This window comes from Leucoraja erinacea, chromosome 17, assembly GCF_028641065.1.
Source record: "Leucoraja erinacea ecotype New England chromosome 17, Leri_hhj_1, whole genome shotgun sequence".
NCBI classification, from domain to species: Eukaryota; Metazoa; Chordata; class Chondrichthyes; order Rajiformes; family Rajidae; genus Leucoraja; species Leucoraja erinaceus.
The window spans coordinates 37,573,905-37,598,355 of NC_073393.1; the positions used below are offsets into that span (position 1 = coordinate 37,573,905).

The 24,451-nt window shown below is 41.1% G+C and overlaps 1 protein-coding gene across 2 annotated transcripts in view; it reads left to right on the plus strand.

The window, feature by feature from the left end:
* kars1 (lysyl-tRNA synthetase 1) overlaps window positions 1–24,451 on the plus strand; it is a 42,032-nt gene that overhangs the window by 16,188 nt on the left and 1,393 nt on the right. For both annotated transcript variants that reach the window (XM_055648974.1, XM_055648972.1), the window contains 8 exons: window positions 4,354–4,479; window positions 6,497–6,616; window positions 7,927–8,089; window positions 8,573–8,746; window positions 12,666–12,751; window positions 13,478–13,563; window positions 16,298–16,424; window positions 23,533–23,676. In XM_055648974.1, the coding sequence (XP_055504949.1) occupies window positions 4,354–4,479; window positions 6,497–6,616; window positions 7,927–8,089; window positions 8,573–8,746; window positions 12,666–12,751; window positions 13,478–13,563; window positions 16,298–16,424; window positions 23,533–23,676 (1,026 nt within the window). The remainder of the gene's footprint in view (window positions 1–4,353; window positions 4,480–6,496; window positions 6,617–7,926; window positions 8,090–8,572; window positions 8,747–12,665; window positions 12,752–13,477; window positions 13,564–16,297; window positions 16,425–23,532; window positions 23,677–24,451) is intronic.

The window sequence follows — 24,451 nt, forward strand, 5'->3', positions numbered from 1 at the left end:
TCTTGATCCCTCCTCCTTTTAAGAACAAAATACAATAAAGAGTTAAATATAACCCAGCCTGTCACGATCGACTATGTCATGCGGAAGACAATGAACAAACCTGACTTTGGAATACCGTGGAGAACAGGAAGACGCCTCACAGACCTAGATTTTGCCATACTAGCAGAGTCGAGACACACCCTTCAAAGATGACAATACCGCTCTGGAGGAGAATGCATCAAGGGTTGGATTAAAGATCAGCTGCCAGAAGACTTATGACCATGCAGACTGGAGACCAGTGGCCAATAGACCAACTGATAATCAATGGGGAACCTGTGGAAAACGCCACAAGATTTACCTATCTTGCTTGGCACACAGCAGATGAAGATGTAGAGGTCGACATCAACTACCAAATTGGTAAAGCTGCATCAGTATTCAAAAGAATGCAACCGATATAGTCTAGTGGCGGGATCAAGATGCTAAAAGTCAAGCTCTTCCAGTCCGTAGTCCTCCCTATCCTCTATGCCAGTGAGACATGGAAAATCAATGTGAAGATGAAAAAGAAATTGGATGCATTCCAACAACACTGATTGAGGAAGATCCTGAAGACTAGCTACAGAGGTGAAACTGCAACAAAGCTTTCAGCCAGGACATAGAGGTACGCTGGATGAAATTTGCAGGACGTACTCAGACTGACAAGAACGTGCACCTAAAATAGCAATGATAAGGCAACCTGACGGAAGAAGGAAAAGATGCCGACCAAAACTAGCATGGAGGCGAACATTCCAGAAGGATTTGGAAGCCCGGGACGCTAACCCACCGAGGGTGGAAGACGTCGTACATGACCGAACAGAATGGCGAAAGCTTGCTGCCCAATGCACTCAACAGTGTGGGAGGAACTAAGTCCAAGTAATTCAGTGCTTGCTCCAATCAATACAGAGTAAAAGGCCAATCCTGGGATGCTGAAAATTTAATTCCAAATTAAGATAAATGACCTTTGAAACCTTTATGATTACTGTTTCTTTTGATGGACATGACCCTGACCAGTATATTGAGTTTTAATAGTAACGAGCTCTTCAGATTTGGGTGTTTCCGTAAATAAGGGTGACATGTGACCTGTGACATGGATGTCCAGATTTGAAAGTTATTAAATCATAATGAAATAGCACAGCATTACAAATGGGCATACCCATGATCCTTTTCAACTAATTTGTGATCAAAATCAGCCAATATTTGACCAAAATTTAATACTCTTACAATGTGGAAATATTTTCTTTTTAAATTTGTAACACATATGGGACACTGTCTCTTATACTGATTTCTAAGCTCCCATACAAAATGTCGACACGTAACCCACCACGAGGCCCGTAGTTCACGTCATGGTCATTACAATCACGTTGTTTGAATTTTGTTTTTTTAATTGCGACAAGTGCAAAAAAAAAAAACCGTTATAACATTGACTAGGTCAGACAACGGGAGGGATTACAGGATGAGACATTGATAAAATAAGTGAGATTTTTATTTCATGATTTTAAGTTCTATTCATTATTAAGTATTTCACTGGACAGCTTAAACAAAAAATATAAACAATAAAAAAAGAAACAATAAATATAAAAACGGTTACTCTGCTTTTAACTGGCATGTTTCACACGTGACCAAAGGGCTACTGCTACTCACGTTCTGCTGCATAAACCTTGGGGCATCAGTAAGCCATCTAATCGAGTGATAAATCATAAAAATCGTGAGCATAATCAGAATTTGGCTTGTATAGAGTTATTTAATTGCAAAATTAATGTAATCTTTCTGGTATAAATTAGCCGAAGCATTTGATGAAATCCTGCTTGAAAAATGTTACAAAAAAAGTCAAAACACAGGGACACATCTGATATTTTTCTTTGTAAAACAGATTTATTTATTTTTGCTTCATCTTATTATTTTGGCTATACACCATGATCTATACTACTTAAAATACAGGATATGAAACAATGGAAATATTACATAAACAGGAAGATAGCCTGGAAGTTTGGAGACCTTCAGTTTCACTACTGAGTGCTGTATTTACGGAAACACCCATTTCCTGCCGACTTAGAAACATAGAAATTAGGTGCAGGAGTAGGCCATTCGGCCCTTCGAGCCTGCACCGCCATTCAATATGATCATGGCTGATCATCCAACTCAGTATCCCGTACCTGCCTTCTCTCCATACCCCCTGATCCCCTTAGCCACAAGGACCACATCTAACTCCCTCTTAAATATAGCCAATGAATTGGCCTCAACTACCCTCTGTGGCAGAGAGTTCCAGAGATTCACCACTCTCTGCGTGAAAAAGTTCTTCTCATCTCGGTTTTAAAGGATTTCCCCTTTATCCTTAAGCTGTGACCCCCTTGTCCTGGACTTCCCTAACATCGGGAACAATCTTCCTGCATCTAGCCTGTCCAACCCCTTAAGAATTTTGTAAGTTTCTATAAGATCCCCTCTCAATCTTCTAAATTCTAGAGAGTATAAACCAAGTCTATCCAGTCTTTCTTCATAAGACAGTCCTGACATCCCAGGAATCAGTCTGGTGAACCGTCTCTGCACTCCCTCTATGGCAATAATGTCCTTCCTCAGATTTGGAGACCAAAACTGTACGCAATACTCCAGGTGTGGTCTCACCAAGACCCTGTACAACTGCAGTAGAACCTCTCTGCTCCTATACTCAAATCCTTTTGCAATGAAAGCTAACATACCATTCGCTTTCTTTACTGCCTGCTGCACCTGCATGCCTACCTTCAATGACTGGTGTACCATGACACCCAGGTCTCGCTGCATCTCCCCCTTTCCCAATCGGCCACCATTTAGATAATAGTCTGCTTTCCTATTTTTGCCACCAAAATGGATAACCTCACATTTATCCACATTATACTGCATCTGCCAAACATTTGCCCACTCACCCAGCCTATCCAAGTCACCCTGCAGTCTCCTAGCATCCTCCTCACAGCTAACACTGCCCCCCAGCTTAGTGTCATCCGCAAACTTGGAGATATTGCCTTCAATTCCCTCATCCAGATCATTAATATATATTGTAAATAGCTGGGGTCCCAGTACTGAGCCTTGGGGTACCCCACTAGTCACTGCCTGCCATTGTGAAAAGGACCCGTTTACTCCTACTCTTTGCTTCCTGTTTGCCAGCCAGTTCTCTATCCACATCAATACTGAACCCCCAATGCCTTGTGCTTTAAGTTTGTATACTAATTTCCTATGTGGGACCTTGTCGAAAGCCTTCTGGAAGTCCAGATACACCACATCCACTGGTTCTCCCCTATCCACGCTACTAGTTACATCCTCGAAAAATTCTATAAGATTCGTCAGACATGATTTACCTTTCGTAAATCCATGCTGACTTTGTCCAATGATTTCACCACTTTCCAAATGTGCTGCTATCCCATCTTTAATAACTGACTCTAGCAGTTTCCCCACTACCGATGTTAGACTAACTGGTCTGTAATTCCCCATTTTCTCTCTCCCTCCCTTCTTTAAAAAGTGGGGTTACGTTTGCTACCCGCCAATCTTCAGGAACTACTCCAGAATCTAAAGAGTTTTGAAAGATTATTACTAATGCATCCACTATTTCTGGAGCTACTTCCTTCAGTACTCTGGGATGCAGCCTATCTGGCCCTGGGGATTTATCGGCCTTTAATCCATTCAATTTACCCAACACAACTTCCCGGCTAACCTGGATTTCACTCAATTCCTCCAACTCCTTTGACCCGCGGTCCCCTGCTATTTCCGGCAACTTATTTATGTCTTCCTTAGTGAAGACGGAACCAAAGTAGTTATTCAATTGGTCCGCCATATCCTTGTTCCCCATGATCAACTCCCCTGTTTCTGACTGCAAGGGACCTACATTTGTTTTAACTAATCTCTTTCTTTTCACATATCTATAAAAACTTTTGCAGTCAGTTTTTATGTTCCCTGCCAGTTTTCTTTCATATTCTATTTTTCCTTTCCTAATTAAGCCCTTTGTCCTCCTCTGCTGGTCTGTGAATTTCTCCCAGTCCTCCGGTATGCTGCTTTTGTCTGGCTAATTTGTACGCATCATCCTTCGATTTGATACTATCCCTGATTTCCCTTGTTATCCATGGATGTACTACCTTCCCTGATTTATTCTTTTGCCAAACTGGGATGAACAATTTTTGTAGTTCATCCATGCAGTCTTTAAATGTCTTCCATTGCATATCCATTACTTCCATGAACAAAAGCTGGTTATCTTGTTTCTTGGATAATAGTAAATCAAAACTTTACGTGTGATTATGTGCATATATTTCCTGTAAATTTTTGAGGAAGATTTTCTTGGAATGCGCATTTCTGACATTTCTGATTTTTTTCTGACAGGAAACTAGATATCGTCAGAGGTACCTGGACATGATCTTAAATGATTATGTGAGGCTGAAATTCATCACCAGGGCCAAAATTATCACCTATCTACGGACATTTTTAGATAATCTTGGATTTCTTGAGGCAAGTCTCTGCACTTTTTCCACAAATCTATCATAAATTATTCTGTGTAATAAAGAATTACAGATCCTGGTATACACAAAATGCTGGAGTAGCTCAGCGGGTGAGGCAGCATCTCTGGAGAGAAGGAATGGGCGACGTTTCGGGTCGAGATCCTTCTTCAGACTGATGTCGGGAGGGGGCGGGACAAAGATAGAATGTAGTCAGAGACAGTAAGACTGGTAGGAGAACTGGGCTGGGGAAGGGGATGGAGAGAGAGGGAGAGCAAGGGCTATCTGAAGTTAGAAAAGTCGATGTTCATACCACTGGGGTGTAAACTACCCAAGTGAAATATGAGGTGCCGTTCCTCCAATTTGTGCTGGGCCTCACTCTGACAATGGAGGAGGCCCAGGTCAGATTGGGAATGGGAGGGGAATTATTCTTTAATTTATTTTGATTTTTGTTTAGCTTTCTTAATTAATGAATTTCTGCAGTGGCATCAAAACTCTTAAATCAGTGAGTTTGCAATTGAGAGTTTGAGATGCTGGATAGATTTTTTTTTTTTAAATGATCAGGACTTGTTACTGAAAAGGCCAATTGTCCTTAAAGTGGATACATCACTGGTCCAAATCAGGATGGATCCATGGTCATTGAGGAAGGTATGGGAGAAAGATGTGGATGACCTAGATATAATCTTCCAAACATCCAGGTGTAGTGCTTGTGTACTGGAAAACTAAGTGTTACACCTTTCTTTAATAAAACTACGCAGAAGTCACGCCAGTAACTTAAAGACCTCGGTCTTTGGGAAATTTCTGTTAACAATAATTGGACAAATGTGCACTGATCAGAAATGTCAGTGTAGATTTGTTGAAGGCAGATCTTATCTAATTAACTTGATAAAGATTTATGATGAAGTGGCATGGAGGGTCAGTTAATGTGGGGTGTGATGTTTATCTGGATCTAGACCTCCAAAAGATGTTTGATAAGGTGCCACATACTAAATATGTCATCAAGATTGAAGGCGATGAAATGAAAGGTTGTGCAGCAACATGGATAGACAACTAGCTGATTAACAGAAAATAAAACAATAATGAAAGGTTTGTTTTTGGACTTAAAGGAAATGTGCAGTGGTGCTTCTGAGGGATCAATAGTAGGAGCACTGCTTTTAATACACACCAGTGACTTGTACCTCTGTAAAACTAGATACATTTTGCAGATTTGGAGATGACACAAAACTTGGAAGAATAGTGAACCAAGAAGAACATAAGGAATAAAAGCAGGAGTTTACCATTCAACCCCTTATGCCTGCTTTGTGTTCAATATATTAGTGGCTGATTTTATTTTTTAACCAATATTTGTTTACTGATGCTAATCCATATTTCTTTGTTCTTATGGTAATAAACTTCACAGAGACAATCCAGTGGAATTTGCAGATAGAGGCAGATACAATTATAAAGCTGAGAAATGTGAAATGTTAGATTTGTGTGAGAAGAATGAGAAGAGGAAATAAAAACCAAAGCCCAATTTAAAAAATGAGAGAGATTTGAAGTGTTCAATAAAACTGGTCTTTACTAACTGCGACATGCAATCATGATAAATTTCGTTAAAACCCTCTTTCTGGCACAGTTGGAGTATTGTTAGTTAAAGGCAGCACACCTTAGAAACGATGCAAAACTTTAGAGGGGGTGCAATAGAGATTTATAACAATGTTTTCAAGAATGAAGGACTTCAATTGTATGGATAACCAGAGAAAGTGAGATTTTTCTGCTTGGAACAGAGAAGTTTGCAAGGGCTACATTTCATTCTGGTGGAGAAAAGGAAATGTGGAAAGTGATTGGTCTTGTAGAATTGATTGAGTGCATTTGGAACTTGATATTGATCAAAATATATCAAGGTAATGTCAATCTGGATATTTTAGATTAGTAAATTGTATCGTATAATTATTAAAAATGTAAGCGCAATTAACCTTTTTTAGTAGACACAATATATTTTGTGTGTTTTAACAACTTTGGTCCAATTTATGTAAATATCCTCCATCTAGGTTGAGACGCCTATGATGAATATAATTCCAGGTGGAGCTGTTGCCAAGCCTTTTATTACTCATCATAATGAATTGGACATGGATTTGTACATGCGAATCGCACCAGAGCTTTATCATAAGGTACTAATATGGAATAATACTTTTTGTTTATAAAGTGAAAAGAGCAGGAATGTGATTTTTTGGCGATACTCTTCTTGTTATAATTTGATTTAATATGGTAGTCATTATTCATATAAGGTCATTCAACAAGTAATCTGTTAATCAACTCGGGTAAGTGATAATGTTTGTCAGTGAAATGTTGTACTGGAGATTGGGTAACTCCGTGGCTCTTCTCTGATTCTTGCTATGGGATCATTTAAGCCCATCTAAGAATGGATTTGCTGGATCACACACAAATAACTGTGTCACTCTCTTGACATTACATTGAAGTATGAGTTTAGATATAATCCGCAGGTCAATCCTAGGGTATGCGATGCTTCCTTCTGGCTGTCTTGTGTAGCTCTGTAAGGCACTAGTAATTGTCTAATTGTTAACTATTGATGTGAAGAAGGGGTTGTTATCTGAATGATCCAATCGGGTAGGATTGTGTGCAGTAAAATATTGCTTCACAAGACATGCACCTGGGTGGCTTGTGGAGGTCCTTGTGTCAATCTTATTTACAAATTACACAATTTAAATAAAAACCTGTGTTCCTAAATGAATCTCGAGCGCTTTGTAAAGAGTGGAAACAAAAATGTTGTTGAAGATGGAATGAAGAACTGGTGAAGATGCACCAAAGACAGCAAGGAATGTGAGAAGGAATGAAGATATTATGTATGTTACAGGAGCACTAGAGACATCAAGCAATAAAGACTGAGGAGGACCAGGTGTGAGAGGATTTGCACGCTGGTGAAGCTGATCAGAATGGGAAAACTGATTGACATTTTAGCAAATGGCACACTGACATCGATAGTAAATGCCTCATGAGCAGTAATTGGGATGTCAAGAGGAACAGATTATCACATGTTTATATTATATGAACAGCAAGCATCTGTGCACAAATGATTAACTTTGTTGTTTCCGGGGTTAATTTTATGGCATCAAATGTATTAAGCCACATATTTAGAAGGCAATCGATGGCTATGCATAAGCAAATGTCTTCACTTAAAAGGGTTCATACTTGTTTTCCCCATGGCAAAGTAAAAGTCAGTGCCACACCTGGAGTATAGCCTCTGAATTGTTATCTTGTATATGCGCGTATCTGGTTATGTTTGATTACATTAAAAATATGCCACGAGGAGTGGAGGGGCTTGGGATATTTTTGTATTATCAATTAGGGCACCGATAACCAAAAAAAAAGTAGTTTCATCACCCTAGATTGCACACTCAAGTCTCAAATGTGAGGACAAATGCTCTGACGAAGAACTGAGCCAAACTATTTCACTTTTCAGATGCTGGTTGTGGGAGGTATTGACAGAGTGTATGAAATTGGCCGCCAATTTAGGAATGAAGGCATTGATCTCACTCACAATCCAGAATTCACCACTTGTGAGTTTTACATGGCCTATGCAGATTATAATGACCTGATGAAAATCACTGAGAAGCTTCTTTCAGGTGGGTAATATGATTCATAGCATTGAACAAATGAATTCCAGTATATGTCATGGATTGTTTATGGAGATTAGAAACTTTATGAATGGTTGTTCATTTCTGCGTGATATAATCGTAGTTTGTTTCACCTCTCTTTGTGTCCTAGTTGATGCTCTGAAATGTTATCATTGACTCCAGCTTGTGCTGCCATTTTGTCAGTAACATCATTCATAAATTAAATTTTAACACAGTGTGTTAGTGGGATTTTTAACTCTGGAGAGGAGGAGCATTTGTGAAGTTTTGGAATATACAGTTGTCATCTGATAGCCATAACTGCATACCAGCAGAAAATTGTGCACAATGTTTGGCAAGCCTGATGTATTTTTCTTTTAATCCTACCTTCCTTACTAAGCAAATTGTAGCCCTACCAAGTTGGCTAACTTGTTGCCAAAGTGGATCTGACCTAGCATCTTTTCAGAATTTAAGCATGAAGTTTTACTTTTACAGGTATGGTTAAACACATAACAGGTGGTCATAAGATTACATACCACCCTGAAGGGCCTGAAGGCCCGAGTTATGAGGTTGACTTCACACCACCATTCAAGCGTCTCAGTTTGACAGCAGATTTGGAGAAAACTCTGGGAGAGAAATTTCCAAGTCCTGATCAATATGGTACTGAAGGTAAGAATGGATTTTTCTTATAACATTTTTAATCAAAGATGTAAACCTGGAAGCTGTGAAAATTGCTATTCTTTTGTGCTCCTTAAAATGTAATCTAAGTTACTGAATCATTGATCTGATTGATCACAGTCTTTCTCTAGCCGTTCTCAACTCTTTAGCGGCTTCAGAAATATCTTATTGTGTACCCAGCTGTATCGAGAATACCTCTGCCTGCCCATGTACAATTGCTTCTAGAATCTACCAGAAACTTACATTTTTATACCTCTATATGCTGAACCTAAATTCATCTACCCTTCGTGATATAGTATAAAATTACACTAACTTGGATTGCATGATCAGTGGCAAGGAGCCATGCTCACTGCTGATATTTGTGTTAGTTTATAGCTTCATTTTTATTGCTTAGTCACTGGAAACTTGGTGAACTGAAAAGAAAACTTCATTCAAGACCGATTATCAGCGACCTATCACTGACCAACTTAGCTCCCCAAGTATCTATACAAATATAATGTATTCTACCCAAATTCTTGCTTATGCATACCCCCTTGCACTTCCTATAGCTCCCCACCCCCAGCTTCTTGGTGCAAATGAGTTGTCAAGTACCCAGGGCATAAACTCCCTTCAAGTTTTAGCTGTTCTAGTATGCCCTTGCTCTTGGTAGATCTCTTTGTGTGAATACACTATTTTGATACACCTTGTGATATTTTCCAACATTAAGTCAAGTCAAGAATGTTTCATTGCCATATGGACCAGGAACAGAAGAATTAAATTCTTACTTGCTGCAGTTTTTACAGGCACATTAGCGCAAAAACATAACAAACAAATATACAGTAAACAATAATAAAATAAATTAAGTTATACTGGATAGCCAGACTATGACAGCAAGCTGAAGTACAATGTAACCCTTCTACAAAACGCAGAGTAGTTTGTCGCTGAGGTAAGGCTGTGGTTAGGATTGTACTGTGCAGTTCATGAGTCTGATGTTTGATGGGAAGAAACTGTTCTTGAACCCAGAGGTAACCGTTCTCAAGCTTCTTTACCACCTCCCCGATGGTAGCAGCGAGATGAGAATGTGGCCAGTGTGGTCTGAGTCTCTGAAGCGCATCCTGTAGATCCCTTCGAAGACAGGGAGGTCATTATCAATGATGGACTGAGCAATGTCCACCACTTTCTGCAGCCTCCTACATTCCTGGGCATTGGAGTTCCTGAAGCTCCCCATTACTCACCTGTAGAGAGGTTCAAGAGAATGCCAAATCTCCTTGAACTTCTGAATTTGTGGCATTGATGAGCTTTCTTTGTGATTGCTTCAATATACTGGGCCCAGGACAGATCATCAAAGATATATATGCCAAGGATCTTGAAGCTGTTGATGATCTCCACTGCCATTCTAGTGATGAAGCCAAGTTCATGGACCTTGCTTTCCCTTCCTAAAGTAAAAAAATATTGTAAATTCATATTCTTCTTAAATCTGACAAATTACATACTGTGCAGATACAGAAACAGGTTGCCCAACCTAAATTGCCAATCCTGGTGTTAGTGCTCTGTCTGAGCTTTCTTCTACTTTAAATTTATTAATTTTGCCTATGCTATTTGCTTTAACTAACCGTTCTAAGAGCTTTTTGGTTAATAACATGGTGACTTTTGTTATATTTTGTACAATATGACATTATTTAATCTTATTCCTAAATATTGGTGTGCAGGAGTTTGTGGATTCTGTGATTTGAGCATTCAAGGAAAGTTAAATTGCATGTAAGCAGGTAATTAGGAAGCAGGTGATAAGAAAACCTTCACTGTCATTAGGTTGGAGTGTAAGGGGAAAGAGGTATTGCTGAACTTGCATGAGCTTCTTGTCAGTGCCTTGCTGAATAAAGGATGGATTTGGCTTGGAAGGTTTGCATTGAGAGTTCACCAGATATATTTCTGAGATGACAACTTGTTGAGAAATTAAGTGGATTGATATTCTTTAGAGTTCAAATCAAAATGAGAGATGACCTTGTATATGTTTCTCCGAGAGGGCTAAAGGCTAGATGCTGAGATTTTTCTTGCTCTGTCTGACAGTGTAGAGTTAAGGGTTCTCGTTTCAGGATGGTGGTCAGCCTTTATGAAATGAAATACAAAATGCACTAATTGAGAGGGTTTGGAATTGTCGTTGAGAGTGTTGGAGATCACTGGATGCTCAGACTGAGTAAATTCAAGACTGAAATCAATATATTTTTGCATGCAAATGAAATGAAGGGGATGGAACAGAGAAGTGAAGCCTAAAAGTTCAGCCTTTGTCTTACTGAATTGTGGTGGAGACTTGAGGGAAGTGTGACCTCTTATTTCCGTACTCTTGTATAAACAATATTGTTTTAGTGACATCTCATTATTTCCGCTAACACAATTAAATAGTATCCATATCTTCAATTTCAAGTAATCATTTGTAGTGCAAATGTTCACAAGAAAAAATAGAATCTCATATCACTTACTTGAGAAGCCTCAGTTGAGAATTTAACCCTCGTTCTGTGGTGATTGGGTGAAAGTTTTGTAATGACTTGTTGTACACAAAGTCAAACGAAAGTGCCAATGTGTTTTGGAATATAAGAGCCAGGATCAGAGATTAATAACCCTCTGTCCTGCTTCCATATTCAACAAGATCATGGCTTTGGCTGACTTGGCCTTAGACTCACTTTCCTTTCTGTTGCATGTAACAATTGACTCCTGAATAGTTCAAGAATGTATCTTGAACACATCAACGACTCATCCTCCAGAGCTCTATGATTTAGGGAATTCCAAAGAATCACAAACTCCTGAGATAAAAATATTTCCTCTGGTCCATCATAAATTGACATTCTGAATTTTTGATTTCCTTTAATAGAATAGACAATGGGTGCAGGAGTACCATTCGGCCGTTCAAGCCAGCACCGCCATTCAATGTGATCATGGCTGATCATCCCCAATCAGTACCCTGTTCCTGCCTTCTCCCCATATCCCCTGATTCCGCTGTTTTTAAGAGCCCTATCTAGCTCTCTCTTGCTCTTGAAAGCACCCAGAGAACCAGCCTCCCTCTGAGGCAGAGATTTCCACAGACTCACCACTCTCTGTGAGAAAAGGTGTTTCCTCGTCTCCATTCTAAATGGCTTACTACTTATTCTTAAACTGTGGCCCCTGGTTCTGGTCTTCCCCCAACATCGGGAACATGTTTCCTGCCTCTAGCGTGTCTAAGCCCTTAACAATCTTTTATGTTTCAATGAGATACCCTCTCATCCTTCTAAACTCAAGAGTGTACAAGCCCAGCTGCTCCATTCTCTCAGCATATGACAGTCCCGCCATCCCGGGAATTAACCTTGTAAACCTACACTGCACTCCCTCAATAGCAAGTATGTCCTCCCTCAAGTTAGGGGACCAAAACTGCACACAATACTCCAGGTGTGGGCACACTAGGCCTCTGTACAGCTGCAGAAGGACCTCTTAGCTCCTATATTCGATTCCTCTCGTTATAAAGACCAACATGCCATTCACTTTCTTCACTGCCTGCTGTACCTGCATGCTTACTTTCATAGACTGACGTCCAAGGACCCCCAGATCCCGTTGTACTTCCCCTTTTCCCAACTTGACACCATTTAGATAGTAATCTGCCTTCCTGTTTTGCTACCAAAGTGGATGACCTCACATTTATCCGCATTAAACTTAATCTGCCATGCATCTGCCCACTCCCCCAACTTGTCCAAGTCACCCTGCATTCTCATAGCATCCTCCTCACAGTTCACACTGCCACCCAGCTTTGTGTCATCTGCAAATTTAGCTAATGTTACTTTGAATCCCTTCATCCAAATCATTGATGTATATTGTAAATAGCTGCGGTCCTTGCAATGAGCCTTGTTTAGAACTGATTGAAATTCATGTTGCTATTAAATGAACCAATTGCATTTTATGTGAACAGAAACTCGTAAATTCTTTGATGACCTATGCGCCCGGAAAGGTGTTGAATGTTCATCTCCGAGATCTACATCCAGGCTTTTAGATAAGGTATAGTTAAAATTTATTATTTAAAACAGGTTATTGATTGCGCACCGGGATAATGGGGCTGTAACAAGTTGGTTAAAATGACAAAATAATTTACAAGATCGCTCTTAAGAATGATGCATCTTGCAATTAACATTGTTATTTCTTTAAAGTGAGATTTGTATACCTAATTCATTTTATATTTTTCTTTTACTTTGTAGTATTTTTTTTCCTCTTCCGCTCTTTAAATATGAGCCCGGAATTACTGTGACAAATAAGAAAAGTTTGTTTACACTTATTTAAATCAGAATTGGCTTTCTTGTCTATAAGAAATAACTCCTATTGTCATGTGTTTGAGAGATTTTGACTCCTAGTGAGATGATAAATGAAGCAGCAACTTTGTTGTTTCTTTCAATAGTCATAGGGCATTGAAACGGGCCCTTTGGCCCAAATTGCCCATGCTGACCATGCCACAATAATATGTGATGACTGTACTCCAGGATATTTTTTAATATCACTTTACCCCTTCCACATTTTCAGTCGACATAATTAAATTCAAAGAGGATAGATTTTACAAAGCATCTATCTCATAACTTTAAAAAAATTTGAAAATTGGAGACATATGCAAGCTAGTTTGTTTACTAATTGGTGGCCTCCAGATTTGCTATCTATATCAGATGTGGGATGTATAGTCATATTTTAAGTAAAATAGATTTCCATCCCTCTTTAAATATCACTGTTTTCTTCCAGTTGGTTGGTGAATTCCTGGAGGTTACTTGCATTAACCCAACATTCATCTGCGACCATCCGCAGATCATGAGTCCATTGGCCAAGTGGTAAGGGTCAAACATCTAATACAACCAGGAATAATATCTAACTTTCTGTTTCAGCCGTGCTTTGTTCATATTTTTAGAAAATGGGGTGAGAAAATGTGCATAGACTGGATTAATTTTGAGGAGCATGAATGTGAAGAGGAAGCAGAGGGTTGGGCACTTCCTTTTTCATGAAATAGCCACACCATGGTACTTTTGTTTTGGCACAGAGAGAGTGTAATTGAAGGAGACAGACTGCCTATGACTTAAACCTGTGATACAACTGGGTGATTACTTTATTCCTCTCAAGGTTTTCCCACTGAGAGTAGGGAAGATTCAAACAAGGGGACATGACTTGAGAATTAAGGGACAGAAGTTTAGGGGTAACATGAGGGGGAACTTCTTTACTCAGAGAGTGGTGGCTGTGTGGAATGAGCTTCCAGTGAAGGTGGTGGAGGCAGGTTTTTTTTTTTTTTATCATTTAAAAATAAATTGGATAGTTATATGGACGGGAAAGGCATGGAGGGTTATGGTCTGAATGCAGGTGTATGGGACTAGGGGAGAATACGTGTTTGGCACGGACTAGAAGGGTCGAGATGGCCTGTTTCCGTGCTGTAATTGTTATATGGTTATAAGGTTTGCATGTTCAGCTTCAAATTAGTGTCTGTTATCTATTGAAAATAAGGTCCTTAAGGTCATTGAGAAGAGAGGGTAAAATAAATAAAACAAGATTAAATCGGGCTTTTTTTTCACAATTTTGTCACGATTTGGCAATAATTAGATTTTAAAAAGCGCCGTGACAGTCAAACAAAGTAAAATGTTGAATCTGTCAAATTATCGGTTGCAGAATTGATATTTACAGTATTGTTCCTCATTTGTAAAAAATAATAATAGCAGAAATCATGCAGCATTCAATTAACAGCAGATGTCACAGAGGAAAGTAAAATCTTATTGTGAACATGAGTACACGTTACAGAGAATTTCAAAAGCTCTTCCAAATGGAACATAGAACAGTACATCCCAAGAACGGGCCCTTTGGCCCCACAATGTTAGTGCCGAACATGATGCCAAGGTGAACTATTTTCAGTTTGCACATAATCCACATACATTCCCTGCATATTCAAAAGTCATTTCAATGCCACTATTGTATCTGCCTCAACCACCACCCCCGGAAGCGGGTTTTAGGCGCTGCCCACACAGCTCCTTTAAACATTGTCCCTCTCACCTTGCAGCTATGCAAGGACAGGCAGCATCTCTGGAGAGAAGGAATGGGTGACGTTTCAGGACGAGACCCTTCTTCAGACTGAAGAAAAGTCTGAAGAAGAGTCTCGACACGAAATGTCACCAATCAACCAGCATCTGCAGTTCTTTCCCACACATTTGATATTTCCATCCTGGGGAAAAGGTTCAGATTGCTTACCATATCTATGTCTCTCCTAATTTTATATATACCTCTATCGTATCTCCCCGCTATCCCGTGTTCCAGTGAAAACAATCCAAGTCTGCCCAATGACTCTCAGTAGCTAATGGCCCTAATCCAGGCTGGAAAACCTCCTCTGCATCCTTTCTAAAGCCTCCACATCCTTCCTGTAATGGGGCTACCAGAATGGAATGCAGTACTCCAAATGCGGCTTAACTAAAGTCCTTTAAAATGCATCATGACTTCCTGACTCTTATAATCAATGCCCTGACCTGTGAAGGCAAACATAGCAGTTCTTTAGCATAACATTCTTTATCATTCAATATACATGTGTTGCCACTTTGAGGGAGTGGACCCCAAAATGTGTGAACTGCCAGAGAGCAATTTGTTGAGCACAATATCAAATGTTACTGTTTCTGTCAGCTAAATGCGCTGTTCACTTATGTTCCTTATAATATGAGATATACGGGGGAATTCTTCTGCTATAGAACGTCAGTGCTGTGCATCACATTGTTCAAGAGTCAAGAGAGTTTATTGTCATGTGTCCCTGATAGGACAATGAAATTCTTGCTTCAGCACAACAGAACAGAAATTGTTGGAGCAAAGATGAACTGTATTACACGGCCAAGTTAAAAGATACAGTTAAAAGTTAACATTTTCATTTCTCAACCAATATTGCTCCGGTTTTCATTAAATTTAATAGGTATTTTAATTTTTTGCCAAGTCCAATGGTCGAAGATCTGATGCGAGAGATGGCATTTGTTAAAAAATATAGTAAAACTGACATCAATGACAGAATGGGGGAAATAATGGAAATAAAATTCAAGATAATTAAATTTAGATGGTCTATTGACATAAATGCAGCATGAGCAATCAATAGGAAAGAATACATTTCCACCAAATCTAGGAAAAAACTGTGTTTGAAAAGATCATTTGGCTCCTTCTGTTTTTGTAGGTACGCAGTGGTGCCAGCCTTCCAGTAACCTGTACATCAGGTGGTCTTAATGTTAGTTTACTGTGTAGATAGATTCTTGTACTTTGAAGCTGATGTATCTCTGATATCTCGGAGGTAAAAGCAGAAAATATTGGAAATTCACAGCCGTTCAATCAGAATTTGTAAAGACAGCAGAATATTTTTGAAATAAATATTTGATCCGAGTACTTTTGAAGGAAGATGCAAACCTATAAATCGAAGGTATATATATCAAGAGTGTTTTATTTTCATATGTCCAAGATAGAACAATGAAATTCTTACTTTCTGTAAAATGGGTTGAATTACTTGCTATATTATCAATAACATTGTAAGTATAAGTACAACTGATGTTTGTTCTATTATAGGCATCGAACCTTCAAGGGTTTGACAGAGCGATTTGAACTTTTTGTTATGAAAAAGGAGATTTGCAATGCGTACACAGAATTGAATGACCCTGTTAAACAGAGAGAACTATTTGAAGAACAGGCTATGGTAACTATTATTGATTTAAACACCATAATTCTACAAGTAGATTTGGTATTGAGATGTTTGTTATGTTGCCTAGATCTGTTTCCCTATGATAAATGATTGTGAAACTCAAATAAGTATTTTGCAGCATTACCAGTTTAATATAATTTAAAGTGCACACCAAAGATTGTGAGCAGCAGGATTAGTCAATAACTGGTGTACCTCCTTGCTGGTTCAGTTTTTTATTTGAACCTACTAAAAGGCATACTGAATGTTTTGCAATTCAATAAAGACTAGCAACATATCACTTATTATTTATCTCATTAAAAATATCCCATTTGTCTTCAGCAATCTGGTTTGACATACTGAGGGATATATGCAATAATTGTTATGTTTCAACACTTGTCTCTTGTCTTCTTTACTGTGTTTAATTTTTATTTGTACCACTTAAAAATAGCTGACTTTCAGCATTGTTTAATTTTTTTTTTTTAATTAGATATACAGTCAAAGTCATAGAGTGATACAGTGTGGAAACAGACCTTTCAGTCTAACTTGCCCTCACTGGCCAACATGTCCCAGCTACACTAGTCCCACCTGCCCGCACTTGGTCCATATCCCTCCAAACCTATCCCATCCATGTACCTGTCTAACTGTTTCTTAAATATTGGGATAGACCCTGCCTCAACTACCTCCTCTGGTAACTTGTTCCACACATCTGCCCTGTGTATGGAAAAGGTTACCCCTCAGATTCCTATTAAATCTTTTTCCCCTCACCTTAAACCTATGTCCTCTGGTTCTTGATTCTGGGCAAGAGATTCTGTGCATCTACCCAATCTATTCCTCTCATGATCTTGTACACCTCTGCAAGATCATCTCCTCATCCTCCTGCACTCCAAGGAAAAGCGTCACAGCCTACTCAACTGCCTATAGCTCCGACCTGCTAGTCCTGCCAACATCCTCGTAAAATCCTTACACAATATATTAATAACAATTTTCTATTTTGGTGGGGTTGAGACATTCTAAAAGTGTCGATAAACTCCATTACTAAACTATGCTGAGGTATCACGGTGGGAACATTGGGTCTTGAATGGGACCCTTTCTGGCGACACGGGTTTAGTTAATTTTACTATAGCTGAATTCATGTTTTAGTTATTGTAAAAAATGAGTCATTGTAAAGCCTTCTATTTTACTGAATTCCTTTGTCTTAGCTTGGAGGGTTGTTGACATAAACAAAAGTAGATGGACACAAGGTGGCTTTTCAAAAACACATCCCCATTAGAACATTTCCAATTCTTTTGGCTACGATATCCCTTTGCCTAATGTGTCTGTCCAATTTGACTCTTTTGCTGCACCTTCCAACCCCAATTATTATTTTCTGCATCTGCAAGGTTGACACAATACCTCCATCTTATTTGGCTACCTGTTTTGCAGGATCAGCCATGCTTATAGTTTGACTCTGCTGAGCTGCTCTGCTGATTGGCCAGTAACTTGTGCAACTCCCCATTTGGCTCTGGTCAGACAAATTGCTTGCCTGAGAATTTTGGTATGTCCAAGAGTTGTCTTAAATACTATATCCTACCCCCACCTGGTGGTTGATTGCAAAATTGACATCCACCATCATGTTGGGAAAGTTTGTATGTGGAGGATACGGAGTAAAAGAGATTACTCGATGTTGAGAATGGAGAGGATGTATTTTACATAATCTTGCCATCCTGTAAGTTGAATTATACGCTGCCCACCATAATGTTTACGCCAAAGACCCATCATTTGTTTGCCTCTGTACTACAAAATTTGAGATTTGTAATAGAAAATAATCACATGTGGTTAAAGTGCACATTGTCAGATTTTAATAAAGGCCATTTTTATACATTTTAGTTTCACCATGTAGAAATTACAGCAGTGTTTATACATCATCCCACCCCCATTTCAGGGCACCATTATGTTTGGGACACAGCAATGTCATGTAAATGAAAGTACCGTATTTCCCGTTGATGAAGACGCACCACCCCCATTTTGACTTACTGAACTTTGGGGGGGTAAGAACAAACATTCTCTGTGGTGGCAGCCATTTGCATTGCGTATTGTTTATACCGCTGTAGGCCACATCCGATCCATGCACTCAGCCTCAGAGCAGTGCCCGATCCAATGGCGCCCCAGGCCGCAAGAACTCCAGCGGCCCACTCCACCAACACATCGACTTTCGACGCGCTGTTTCCTTGCCTCCCACGGCCTCTGCTCTGCTTCCATGACCCATTGGGGCGACACAATGAGGCCTAACATCTAGGACAGGGGTCGGCAACCTATGGCCCATGGGCCGGATCCGGCCCGCAACCCGAAATCATCCGGCACGCAGCCGTTTTATTTTCAATTTGTTTTTGCAACCTGGGAACTGCAGCCAGTCTGATGTGATGCGAGATGCAGGGATGCGAGCTGACCTGGGAACTTCAGCCAGTCTCGGGGCACGCAGGCGACCTGGGAACTGCAGTTAGTCCCAGGCTGCTAGATTCTAGGAGCTGGTGTCCTCCAACTAGAATCGACCATGAAGTCGCAGAGCCTATCGACTTACCATCACGGAGCGGGCTGACTTCGGAGGCTGTGGTGGCGTTGCGGCTGTGACTCTACTTCGGAGGCTTCGATTTTTCTCAACATGTTTCACATGTTTCAAAAGATTTAATTTTGAAAGAAAGATTTCATTTCCAACTACCTCTCCGTCTATCCCACCTTCTCCCCACCATCAATTTCCTTTATCGCAAGAGTGAAGAGTTTTTAAATTGTCATACTATACTGGCAATGGAACAATGAAATTCTTACTTACTGCAGCTAAAGGTCTATGAACAACCTAAACTTCGGCCTCCAAGACGCAGGTAATTTTTCGGGCTTTAATTTAGGATTAAAAATAGCGTATTTGACGCCGGGAAATACGGTAGTCATGTTTAGTATTTTGTTACATATCCTTTGCATGCAATGACTGCTTGAAGTTTGCGATTCATGGACATCACCAGTTGCTGGGTGTCTCCTCTGGTGATGCTCTGCCAGGCCTGTATTGCAGCCATCTTCAGCGTATGCTTGTTTTGGGGGCTAGTCCCCTTCAGTTTTCTCTTCAGCATATAAAAGACATGCTCAATTGAGTTCAAATCGGGTGATTGACTTGGCCACTTACGAATTACAATTTTTTAGCTTTGAAAAACACCTCTGTTGCTTTAACAGTATGTTTGTGATCATTGTCTTGCTGTAGAATGAACCACCGCCAATGAGTTTTGAGGCAATTGTTTGAACTTGAGCAGATAGGATCTGTCGATACACTTCAGACTTCATTATGCTACTACCATCAGCAGTTGTGTCATCAATGAAGATGTGAGCCAGTACCGAATAGGAAAAGGGGAGATGCAGCGAGACCTGGGTGTCATGGTACACCAGTCATTGAAAGTAGGCATGTAAGTGCAGCAGGCAGTGAAGAAAGCGAATGGTATGTTAGCTTTCATAGCAAAAGGATTTGAGTATAGGAACAGGGAGGTTCTACTGCAGTTGTACAGGGTCTTGGTGAGACCACATCTGGAGTATTGCGTACAGTTTTGGTCTCCAAATCTGAGGAAGGACATTATTGCCATAGAGGGAATGCAGATAAGGTTCACCAGACTGATTCCTGGGATGTCAGGACTGTCTTATGAAGAAAGACTGGTAGACTTGGTTTATACTCTCTAGAATTTAGGAAATTGAGAGGGGATCTTATAGAAACTTACAAAATTCTTAAGGGGTTGGACAGGCTAGATGCAGGAAGATTGTTCCCGATGTTGGGGAAGTCCAGGACAAGGGGTCACAGCTTAAGGATAAGGGGGAAATCTTTTAAAACCGAGATGAGAAAAACCTTTTTCACATTGAGAGTGGTGAATCTCTGGAATTCTCTGCCACAGAGGGTAGTTGAGGCCAGTTCATTGGCTATATTTAAGAGGGAGTTGGATGTGGCCCTTGTGGCTAAAGGGATCAGAGGGTATGGAGAGAAGGCAGGTACGGGATACTGAGTTGGATGATCAGCCATGATCATATTGAATGGCGGTGAAGGGCCGAATGGCCTACTCCTGCACCTAATTTCTATGTTTTTATGTACCTTCAGCAGCCATGCATCCCCAGGCCATAACACCCCCACCACCGTGTTTCACAGATGAGGTGGTATGCTTTGGATCTTGGGCAGTTCCTTCTCTCCTACATACTTTGCTCTTGCCATCACTCTGATATAAGTTGATCTTCGTCTCATCTGCCCACAAGACCCTTTTCCAGAACTGTGGTTGCTCTTTTAAGTACTTCTTGGCAAACTGTAACCTGGCCATCCTATTTTTGCGGCTAAACAGTGGTTGGCATCTTGCAATGTAGCCTCTGTATTTCTGTTCATGAAGTCTTCTGTGGACAGTGGCAAATCCACACCTGTCTCCTGAAGAGTGTTTCTGATCTGTCGGACAGGTGTTTGGGGATTTTTCTTTATTATAGAGAGAATTCTTCTGTCTTCATCTGTGGAGGTCTTCCTTGGCCTGCCAGTCCCTTTGTGATTAGTAAGCTCACCAGTGCCACTTTCTTCTTAATGATGTTCCAAATACAGGTGCACAACCTTTTATCCGAAAGCCTTGGGACCAGACACTTTTCGTAATTCAGAATATTTCGGCTTTCGGAATGGAAGATTTTTAGCGTAGATTTTAACGGCTGGCTCAGTGGTAGAGTGCTCGGCTCGTATCCGCAAGGTCGCGAGTTTGCGCCTCGATCCCGGCAGTTACTCGATCGCGAGTTTGAGTCTTCAATGTAGTTTTTTCTTGCGGAATAGGAGAGATAGGGAGGGTTAGGCTGGGATCATTCTCTGCGAGATGATCTTAGTGCGGGAGACAAGTGTAGGAGAGGTGTACTGACTGTGTGGGCAGAACTTTGGAAGTGATTGCCCACCATTCTCAAAAGCCGCTGTGTCTCCCTGTCCCTCCAACTCCAGAGGAATCCGCTCCCCGATGGGCCGCTACGGCGACAAGTGGCAGTTCGCCCACAGCCCGAGCTGCGCCCCCTCATCTGCAACCCGGGTTCCTCTGGAGTTGGAGCGGGGCTGGGCTAGAGTTGTTGCTGGCTGTGATTCTCTGGGATCTCCGTGCTTGCAGTGGGCCTGGGGGTCGGTGGCCCGATGAGGGGGCGCAGCTCGGGCTGTGGGCGAACTGCCACTTGTCGCTGTAGCGGCGCATCGGGGAGCGGCTTCTGGTGGTCCTGACGTCTCGCAGCTCCTGTCCAGGGGGACGGCCGGAGACGTCAGGACCAACAGGAACCCGCTCCCCGATGCGCCGCTACAGCGACAAGTGGCAGTTCGCCCACAGCCCGAGCTGCGCCCCCTCATCCGCAACCCGGGTTCCTCTGGAGTTGGAGCGGGGCTGGGCTAGAGTTGCTGCTGGCTGTGAGTCTATGGGATCTCCGTGCTTGCAGTCGGTGTCCCGTTGGTCCTGACGTCTCCGGTCACCCCCCTGGAATGGAGCTGAGACTGGGAACTGTACCGCCCTTGCCCCCTCCCTCTGCAACTGCAAACAACCCCACAGTTCCCAGTCTCAGCTCCTGTACAGGGGGGTGGCCGGAGACGCCACAGCCTGAGCCATCAGCTTCTGTCCCTACGGGGACAGCGGAGAGCGTGTTCCTCTGGAATTGGAACTGGGCTGGGCTGCTGCTGGCTGTGGGTCTCTGGGTTCTCCGTGCTTGCAGTGGGCCTGGGGGTCAGTGTCCCGTTGGGCCTGACGTCTCTGGTGACTGGCACTGGCTCCAACGTGAAGACAGTGCAAAGCTCCCGCGCCAGTGCAATGCGCGGGGAGCTGGAGAGGGGAGGGAAGGGGTCACACACATGGCCGGGAAGCAGAGGGGTGTAGGTGGGGTGAAACTGAAGGAAGCGACAATTTGCTGCTGCCTGCCCGCTGAGTTAAAAAGTTCCCACGCAAGACTCACGATACACTGTGTATCGTGAGTCTACCGTGGGAACTTTTTAACTCAGCAGGCAGGCAGCAGCAGATTGTCAATTATTAACCCTCCCGCGCAATATACCCTCACCTTCTCTTTTATGAATGGGGATTTAGTTCCCCTTTCTTCGAGGACCGACCGGAGGTTCCGCTGTCACCTCTGCGGGCCGCCCTCGGTGAACGTTTTCAAGGACCTTTCTTCAAGGACTGAAAAAATGTCCGCTATTCGGAGGTTTTCGTTATTTGGATCTTCGGATAAAAGGTTGTGCACCTGTAGTTGATTTTGGTAAGCCTAAAGTTTGGCTATGTCTCTTAAGAGTTTTATTCTTGTTTCTCAGTCTCATAATGGCTTCTTTGACTTTCACTGGCAAAGTTTTGGTCCTCATGTTGATAAACAGCAATAAAAGTTTCCAAATGTGATAGAAAGACTGGAGGAAAGACTCAATGTTGAGCACTCTCTTATACCTGCATTAAGGAGGCAATTAAACACACCTGAGCAATTACAAACACCTGTGAAGCCATATGTCCCAAACATTATGGTGCCCTGAAATGGGGGAAACTATGTATAAACACAGTTGAAATTTCTACATGGTGAAACCAAAATGTACAAAAATGGCCTTTATTAAAATCTGACAATGTGCACTTTAACCACATATGTTTTTCTATTACAAATCTCAAATTGTGGAGTACAGAGGCAAATAAATAAATGATGGGTCTTTGTCCCAAACATTATGGAGGGTCTGTATCACTCATTTTCCCTTGTATTTACCATCACAAAAAACTTGCAATCATAATATTGGGCCATCTAAACAACACCTGTCCTACCTAACACCAGCCCCCAACTTCTAACTGGCATTCCTCTGTGTAATTTGGGCCTATTATCCTTTACCATCTACAACACTTAAACCTGACAGTTCTACTACCACTGTAGTTGATGAATAATAAGTCTAAATCTGAATTTAAATTGCTAATGTAGATTGTATTGATCTATTTATCATGGAAGGAAAATAAATATCTATTTGCTTTATTGATAGTTTGGCTTTCAATAAAAAATATTCAAGGAACCAATTTATGAGTTGCTAGCTAACCCTGTTTAATCCAATGGGAATGTTGAAAAAAATGTTTCTTTCCCAGAGAAAAGAATACACTGTTTTTTAATTTTGCTACAGGCTAAAGCTGCTGGTGATGACGAAGCCATGTTTATTGATGACAACTTCTGTACTGCTTTGGAGTATGGACTTCCTCCCACAGCTGGATGGGGTATGGGCATAGATAGACTCACTATGTTCCTGACGGATTCTAACAATATCAAGGTAAATTGACTTTGTAAGATCAATGTTTTGTTATTTAATTTTTAAGTTAAATCTAGACCAAGTGCAGACCCGTTGGGTCTGCTCCCCCAACGCACCCGTTCCCTACCCGTAGCCCCCACGGGAGGCGTGGTCCTCCAACTCAAGCCATTCCCAAACGTAAGGTTCCAGCACTCCCCTTGCCTCCCTCAGCAGTGCTCTTTAAAGAAAATTCAAATTGCATTTGCTCTGCGTGTTGCAATAGCAATTCGCCCTCCCCCTGCTAGTCGAGCCATTGTGACGTCATCAGTTGAAGCTGGTCAGTTTGATTTTTTTAAACTTTAATCAGTAATGTCGAGAAATAAAGCACAAAATGTTCAGTGAAAGTGATCTCTGCCTAGAGGGGGGAAATGTGAATCAGAATATGTAAAAATCTTGTGAAAGTTGGCATTTTTAAAGCAGTAATCGCAAATAACGTGTCAAATATAGGATAAAATCTTCAGCGAAGAGGATCACTGCTCGAGCCATTGTGACGTCATCAGTTGAAGCTGGTCGTTTTAATTTCAATGTTTTTTTACTTTCTTAGACTCTTAATCAGTAATGAGTCGGGAATGAGTCGAGAAAAAAAACATAAAATGTTCAGATAAGTGATCCCGGCCTCGAGGGGAAATATGTCAATCAGAATATGTAAAAATATTCAAGGAACCAATTTGAGGTGTCAGGCACAGGAGAAAGGGCTGCTTTGCTGCCTTCAAATGAGGCAGTGAAGGATGGGGTGGTGGTGGGGACATATACTACC